Genomic DNA, 8,260 nt, shown 5'->3' with positions numbered 1-8,260 from the left:
TAACTTTAAAAGGTCAAAGAGGATAGAAGAAGAGATGCACAGTGGAGTTTCTGCAGGTGAATCTCAATATTTCACCAGACAGTTACTATTTATTTTTCTAAATCAGTTTGAAATAGTGAAACTCGTATATATCATAGATTCATTCCTCAGAGTGATATATTTCAAGCAGTTACTTCTGTTAATTTTGATAGTTGTGGCCTATATTTGTTTAAAAACCGAGATAAATGTTATCAGAAAATCTTAATATTGTATAGAACCAATTGTGCGTTTTTTCACATTCTGCTATTATCTACTGCAATGATGGTCCAATACTAATAGCTGTTATAACAAAGTAATTTGTATTAAAACTATAAAACTAGAGGCTGAAGTCTAAACTGCTTAAATTGAAGAGAACTTTGATCCTGGATGGTTTAAATTAACATGTGATAGTGTTTTTTTTAAAAGTGGGATTTTCTCAGTGTAGTTTTAAGTTAGCATTAAAAAAAGCTGTTTTTTTGTAATTGTAAAATCTAGACTGGTTGATCAAGACATTTTAGGTCTTAGCTGTTTTCGAAGGCTAAAGTTGAAGAGCCAAGCTTATGTTTAATGTTTCAGTCTGTATTTAGGGATTCCTGATCAACGGGTATTGAAACCTTGCAGCCAATAAACACCATCCATCCATTTTCTAACACCCTTGTTCCTAGTGTGGTCGGGAGGGGTGATGGTGCCTCTCCAGCTAACGTTCCGGGCGAGAGGCGGGGTACACCCTGGACACGTTGCCAGTCTGTCGCAGGGCAACACAGAGACAGGACAAACAACCATGCACACACACACTCTCACACCTAGGGAGAATTTAGAAAGACCAATTAACCTGACAGTCATGTTTTTGGACTGTGGGAGGAAGGAAGTTCCTGGAGAGAACCCACACGTGCAAAGGGAGAACATGCAAACTCCATGCAGAAAGACCCTGGACCCAGAATCGAACCGAGGACCTTCTTGCTGCAAGGCAACAGTGCTACCAACTGCACCACTGTGCAGCCCCAATAAACACCAGTGTAACCTTTTTCAGATTTGCACTTGGAAGCTAACAGGAAGTCTTATGGTGGGTTTGTGAGTGATATGATAAACACAAAAACCTACCATAACACATTTATACCAACTAAACTTTTTACATTTTGCCATGTTACAACCACAGACTTAAGTGTATTTTATTTAGATTTTATGTGACAGACCAACACAAAGTAGTGCAGGACTGTCAAATGGAAGGAAAATAGTGCATTGATTTTAAAGTGATTTTCAAAAAGCCCTAAGGCCTTGTTGGTCTACTGGTCATCATCATGAATATTCACTAGTGTGCTCTAACAAACCTCAGTCTGTTTCACTGAAAAGATTTTCAGTGAAATCTTTCACTGAAAAGATTTATTTTTATTGAAATTACCAATCTATGGTTTTCCATAGCTTGGTGATTTCTGAAGGCATTTTTATGGGTATCTGAATAAAGGGGTTTGACTTTAGGACTTTTTTACAAACCATGAATCAAGTTCCTCTCCTTTACAACTATGTTGATCTATCATATAGAATCCAAGTAAAACACATTCAAGTTTGAAGTTGAATCACAAAATGTGATGAAGTTCAAGGGTTGCGAATAGTTTTGCAGGTCACTGTATTTGCATAGAATGCATTTAAAGTTGTAATATAAGCAAGTAACCTACAACTGAGGCCAAAATGAGAATGTACTGAAATAAAAGAGAACGGTTTCATTAATCAGAGGCATTAAGACCCTTTTTTGGCATTAACCTTTAGGATCAGAGGTTATTTATCTATTGTTTATGTCATAGAGAAGAGACAACTCATGACTGACATGATATGTTTTGGAAATGAGAACATATGTTAGTGTAGCAGCGTCCATGTATTATATGTCTGTAGGTACTGACTGTCAGGATACATTTAATCTACAGTCCTTTGCTTTGAATGTTAATGTTAATGTTAGTAGATTGCCTGAAGACACGCTGTGAATGGAAAAATAACCCTGATTAAAACTAGGTCCCATACTGTTATGAGATGACAGATCAGCTATAAACCATTGGCACATAATATCCTGAACCTATAGAGACTTCAAGAAGTCAGACAAGTCTTAAAAGCTGTCGTATTTTGTTTCATTAGAAACTTGTGTACATCCAATGTCTTTTTGGCTTCATGAACATATAAAACCTATAAGCTTAGATGGTAAAACACTATATTAATGATAAAAAAAAATAGAAAAGCTTTTGTTTTACCAATTTTTTTTCTCTCCTTGAAACCTGTGTGCTAGGAGCAGTCTGATGTTTTCCTGATAATTTTAAATGAAGTTGTTCCCTCCGTTGCTGATGAGCTTTCCTCTCTTCTTGAGTCTTTTCAGCAGACAGGCGGTGATGCCTAAAGCGCCACCCTTCAGAAATCGAACAAAGTTGTCTCCCACCAGCGGACCCATGGCAAACAGCCCTGGCTCCTTGGTGCATTCAAATGTGTAAGGGTTGATGTCGATGGGATTCTGCTTGCAGGAAATCGGCCTTGTCGGATCTTGTCCCAGGTACTGGCCCTGACATTTAAGGAAGAACAAGTTTGGGTTTGTCCCAATCAACACCAAGGCCATTGAGATCTTGAAGGCCTTTAGGGAATTATCCCCTTGTAGCAGACACTTCATGTCAGACTGGAACGACACCACACAGTGTTCAGGGAAACTGGTGTAATCGGGGAAGAGACTGATACTAGAACCTCCAGCAATGCTCCCTGCAGAAAGCTGAGGTTTAGGGCACATTTTGGCACATACTGAAGAGGCAATGCTAACTGCCTGGGGTCTGTTAGAGGAGGACAAGGATGCCACATTGGTACAGGTCTGGGAAGACATCATGTTGTACACTTTGTGGTATTCTGGGTACAGGGTCTTGGGAAGCTGCTTAAAGATGAGGTCTGGATTGTCTATGTTCTTCCGGAAAACATGCAGCACTCTGATGTTGCTGTTAAGCGCACATAGAACTGCATCAGCGGCACTTAGACCAGCACCTACAACTAGAACTGGATCAGAGTTCACATCCAGTTTTCCCTGGCTTACAGCCAAACCCAAGTCTGAGATGCTGTGGAACACAAAAGGTAGATCTTCACCCTCTACACCTAATCTGACTGGAGAATCAGATGCACCAGTGGCCAGGACGACATTCTCAGCAAACAGGGAGAAGGGGACATGAGTGTCGCTCTGTACTTGTCGATAACCCCTGATCTCCCAGAGCGTGCCTCCTCCTCCATTGTTTTCACACTCTTTGCCATTCTCCTCAAAGTGCCCATTCCCACTATCAACCACCCTTTGATCTTCTTGCCCATTTTCCAGACCCTCCTGCTCATGCCCTCTGCAAAGTTTCTGAACAGAGGTCACGTAAGTGTTGTCAACAAAATTCTTCTGCAGACCCTTTAGCTTCACATAGTCTTTGTAGTAGGATGAGATCTCCTCTGGGGTGGCTCTATCACTGGTTACATCTCTAAAGAAGAAGATTTGGACAGTGAGAACATGAGTGCCCAGTGAAACTAAAGCTTGACCCATCAATGTTGTGTGAGGCTCTTTTTACCTTCGTTTCCCATTGGTTAAGTCTCTGTAGTTGACTCCAGGGAGCTCCATCCAGATGCCAAGACTAACAGTCAACATGGAGCCTTCCATTGCCTAAGGAGAGGCAACCAACAGTGTGGTCAAAGCAAAATACTCTGTTGACACAAAACCCAGATACGTTAGAAGGCTTTTGTAGAATAAACTTACATGCCAGGCACCCCCAGGTGTTCCCTTTCCCAAAACAAGATGTGGAATTTGTTGATGCTTGTCTCTCCTCCACTTGAGGACTGGTGGGAACTCATAGCCAAAGTCAGCATTGGGGTGTAAAAGTGTATCAAATAGCACAGCTATGGGATTCCTTGATCGACCCTCGAGACCTTCACTCAAGTATTTCATATCCTGGATAAAGAACAGAGTCTTTTGATATATCTGAGTTTCATGTATGAAACACCTTGTGTGTGAACATGATTTTTTATCTACCTGTTCTGTGATAGGGAGGTGTTTGGCCTCCTGTAGCTTCCTGTACAGAATCGGGTTTGGGTGAACAGTTGCAGTGTCCAGGTAGGGCTTGTATCCACTTAGCAAGTAGGACAGACAAATACCTGATGGGCCATTCCCTGCAAACAAATAGTTGGAAAATGTGAGTACGCTGATACAATTAAGACCAAAAGGTGAAGAACAAGGTTGACCTGATTAAAGTAAGCAATAATTTACCTATGATGACCACGGGGAGGGTAGGTGGATGCTCTTGAGACAGTGTGTTCTCTTCCAGAAGAGGCATGGCTGCAGCCTGGGCCAGAGCCGGCACTGAGAGAAAACAGAAGAAAGATATGAAAAAGGTTCCAGATATTTCTGGACAGATCCATCAAACATTCAACTAAAGGCACAGTCTCATCCATGATTTGTTTCTCAACTGGGTCTGATTATTTCAACAGGTTTGAACTGGCTTGCTGTTTTTGTCTAACAATGTTGTTGTTATCTTAGATCCTGTCCCCATCCACCGTCACCAGCTGACTCAGAGACATACACACTGAGGGAGAGAAAAAAAAACTTTATTCATCCGTGGCATTATGCTTCCACACACATCAGTGACCCACCCCGTCTGTCTGGGACTTCAGACACGTGGAAACACCCCGCCAAAACACAACGTGCCCCCTGATTTTCTCCCTGGTGTTCATTGACGTCCATACACACCCTCTGTCTCTTCAGTCATGGCCCGTGGCGAGGCTAGCCTCTATTAACCCTGCTACTGCTCCCCAAACAAAAGGGAGTTCTCGTGGGATTAATGTGGGTCTGGGTCCGTTGTGAGCATGCGCGGTATGAGTTTGTGTGTTACGAGACAGTGCCATTGTGTTCCTGACGGGCAGCAAATCCCCCCTGATCACTTGTCCGACTGGGCCCTAATCCCACTCGGGCTGTTTATGTCTTTACTGGGTGAGAATGTGGGCCTGGCATGCTGACAGACTGAACCACTGAAAGATAATCCCGCCAAAAATGTACCCACCACAGCAAACAAACACTGCCCTCCTGCTCCACTTTCACACCAACCAAAACACCACCTGTAATGTCTTACAACCTGGAAACTCAGGTCTACATCTCTCACCTCTCTCTATCTCCTTCCTCTTGTCCGACCTATCTGTACACCAACCAGCTGCTTGCAACCATTTATAATAGTAATGAAAGATTTCTTGTTTTTGGTAGTGGAATTGTTTATTATCTGGGACTTTGCAGCTCAACAGCATGCAGGGCTGCTGTTTTTACATTTTTTTGGTCAGTTACATTTTTCATGTATAAAGGCTAACATCAGGCAAACTTAATCAAAGTAAACATAAAATGCAGCTTTCAAAAGATGATTTAATTTTTTAGGTTAACAAACATCCAAACCAATCTAGCTCTATGTGAAAAGGTAATGAATTAACTGCATCTACAACGAAACCTGATTATTACCAGATCAGTGGAATCAAGAAGTCACTTAATAAAGAAGCCAAAACAACATTTAAAGCACTAAGATTCACTTGCCTTAGTTAAGGTTTACTATTCATAATTCAATAATAAGGCTGGTCATAATATTGGCAAACATTTTAATAATTTCCAAATACTTTAGGGAGTTATGTGAATGAGACCAAGTGGAATATTTTATAAGGTATGGGTGCCATTACACAGAATTTCAAAGAAAATAAAAATACCAACAGAAAAACATGGTGGTGGAAGTGTGATGGTGTGGGGCTGCTTTACTGCTTTGGGACCTGGATGACCTTCCGTAATTGATTAAGCCATTATTTTTACTCTCCAGGATAAAATAATCCTGGTCCCGCTAGAGAAGAATCTCTGGCCAGAATCTCTGGTCATAAACTCAAAAGTGAGTTTATGATCATAACCTCACTTCTGGGTTATGCATCAGTGCAAAGTGCTAAAGCACACTATCAAGTCCTCCTCTGAATGGCTAAAAACAGACAAAATGAAGGCTTTGAAATGGCCTTGTCAAAGTCTCAATTTGAATTAAGTTAAGATTCTGTGGCGTGAACTTAAATTGGATGCTGGGAAGTCCTCACATCTGACTGAAGTAAAGCACTTCTGCAAAGAAGAGTAGATCAGATTTCCTTCACTGCAATAGTTGTCAGTAACTCTTGATTGCAGCTGTCGTTCGGTTTGTGCACAATTACTTTTTAAACACCGGATTGGTTAGACTAGCATTTTTCTCTAAGGAAATCAAACCATTATTTGAAAATGGCTTTTTGTAATCACTCTAAACAACTTCATCGGACATAAACATTTGCACGATAATCTGAAACATTTAGATATTTGTTAGAAATAAACCAAACCAGAGGAAATGTGTAAAAAAAAAAATGGAACCAAGAAGCTGATCAGTTTATACTTGCAGTGTTGAAGATATCAGATGCATATAGTGATCTCACTGGCAGCTTGAATTAAATCAGGTAGATAGGCAGATATATGTAGCTTTTTTGGACAGACTATAGTCCTTCTGCTTTATCTTTCTGAGTCTGAGTAGTAGCAGGGGTTGCATCAAATACCTCAGCCTGAAATAAACCGGAAATGATGCAACAGCTGATTTCCATGCATCATGTGTTTCTAAATGTTGCATCACAAAAAGACACTTTAGAAATGTTAGCAGCAAATATGTCTATTGTCATTGAATCATATGGGCTGCATGCATTTTTTTGTAAAAAAAAAAAAAAAAGAATATACACTTATTAGGCAAGAATGACTTAAACGTGCATGTGACAAAAACAAAAAATAAAAAAGGTGGATTCTTGCTTAAGAGCGTCACAAAATGAGATTAAAAATGCATGAATTTTAGCCTGTTTTGCTTTTATACTGTTGTTCCTCATCCGACTATCACTTTGGAGTAGTTTTCCACAAAACTAAGCTAGTGAAATTAGATGTTCTATGCTTTGAGTATACATAACAACGTATCAGAGCAATTAGATCATGGGTTTTAGTTAAACCACTTATTTAGTTATGAAATAAAATGTCTCATATTTTTATAGATCAAATTTCTACTATAGGCCCTTAAAATGCCTCATCTCAGCTTGTGGATGAGTAAGAAAATCCGACTAGGACTAAGTTTTAGTAAACCAGGGCTAAGACCAAACTTAGTCCTGGTTTGGACTCAGTCCAAACGGAGCGTTTGAATGTGGATGTTGCTGCATCACAGCCGATCGGATGAAGTGAGTGATGCAGCAGATCGTCCACAGCATCCCCACTAAAACAGGCTCAAACCTCCTGCTGCTCCTCCAGACTCTGTGCAGCTTCAGGTCCAATAAGGAGCACATGCTGCAACCGCCACGTTCCCATCATCATTGCATAATTTAGGTCAGGCTCACATCCATCCGCCACTCTCTGCCCGGAACCAGGAGCGCTTACCGTGCTGAGATTTATCAATCTGTCCCCACTCAGTCGCGTCCAGTTATCACGACCCACGGCAGCCCTTTCCAACCGTATAAATAGATACAGACCGGTGGGAGGATCTATTGCTGTCTGGGGTCTCCTGAATGAGATAATGAGCCAAACCTCTCTCGTCATCATACATGCACGCGTAACACACGCTCACCTCGGTGCGGTTAAATCCGACCAGACCCGGCGTGTGCAGGTCTGATCAGCCCGAAAGTTTGAGCTAGACGTTAGGTCTTCTCAGAGTCCTGACAGCGGAGTGTTAAAGAGACAAATAGGGTGATGCGCCTGCTCCTCCACAGCCACATGCGCATCTCGGTGTGCGCGGCGTGAGCGTGAGCGCGTTCACGGAGCGAGATCAGAGCATCTCAGCATCTTCACAGCGCCACCGACTCTGCTGCTCACCCCGCAGTTTTTGCTTACAAAACTCTGTAAAGTGTACAGTGTTGCATCAGTAATCACTCCCCTTGAGCATTTTTCACGTTATGCTACGTTACAACGACCAACCACCCATGATATTGCATTGGGATTTTCATACATCAACACAAAGACGCTCATAGCTGTGAATGGGATTTTTTTTTCTTTTTATAATCAGGCTACAAATATCTGTAAATCTGAAATGTGTTATTCTAATACCTCTGCACATTGGAGCAGCGCTGTTGTCTTGCAGCAAAAGGTCATGGGTTTGCATGTTCTCACTGTGCATGCATTGATTCTCTCCCAAATTTCAAAAAGATGATTGTAATTAGTCTCTAAATCTTCCTAAAGTGTGAGTAAATGTTTGTACATCCT

At 41.3% G+C, this 8,260-nt stretch overlaps 1 protein-coding gene across 3 annotated transcripts; it reads right to left on the bottom strand.

The window, feature by feature from the left end:
* Window positions 1-949: 949 nt before the first annotated feature.
* On the bottom strand, window positions 950-7,870 carry osgin2 (oxidative stress induced growth inhibitor family member 2). Of its 3 annotated transcripts, none has more exons than XM_023330354.1 (6): window positions 7,629-7,870; window positions 4,271-4,363; window positions 4,037-4,173; window positions 3,764-3,955; window positions 3,579-3,670; window positions 950-3,491 (listed from the first exon to the last, which is right to left on the bottom strand). In XM_023330354.1, the coding sequence occupies exons 2-6, from the start codon at window positions 4,335-4,337 to the stop codon at window positions 2,318-2,320; spliced, it is 1,662 nt and encodes a 553-aa protein (XP_023186122.1). In that variant the 5' UTR covers window positions 4,338-4,363; window positions 7,629-7,870; the 3' UTR covers window positions 950-2,317. The 3 variants fall into 3 exon arrangements, with proteins under 3 accessions (XP_023186122.1, XP_023186123.1, XP_023186121.1); XM_023330355.1 differs by lacking the exon at window positions 7,629-7,870 and adding an exon at window positions 7,442-7,609; XM_023330353.1 differs by lacking the exon at window positions 7,629-7,870 and adding an exon at window positions 6,432-6,578.
* Between the last annotated feature and the right edge of the window lie 390 nt (window positions 7,871-8,260).

This window comes from Xiphophorus maculatus, chromosome 3, assembly GCF_002775205.1.
Source record: "Xiphophorus maculatus strain JP 163 A chromosome 3, X_maculatus-5.0-male, whole genome shotgun sequence".
Classification (NCBI taxonomy): Eukaryota; Metazoa; Chordata; class Actinopteri; order Cyprinodontiformes; family Poeciliidae; genus Xiphophorus; species Xiphophorus maculatus.
This window is presented reverse-complemented; position numbering and strand designations above follow the sequence as displayed.

Excerpts from the sequence above, each read along its gene's own strand:
- osgin2 (XM_023330353.1), bottom strand. Across the intron at positions 4,174-4,270 it reads CCTCCCCGTGGTCATCATAG|GGAATGGCCCATCAGGTATT; the intron begins GTAAATTATTGC and ends ATTTGTTTGCAG. Across the intron at positions 3,671-3,763 it reads CACCTGGGGGTGCCTGGCAT|GCAATGGAAGGCTCCATGTT; the intron begins GTAAGTTTATTC and ends GCCTCTCCTTAG.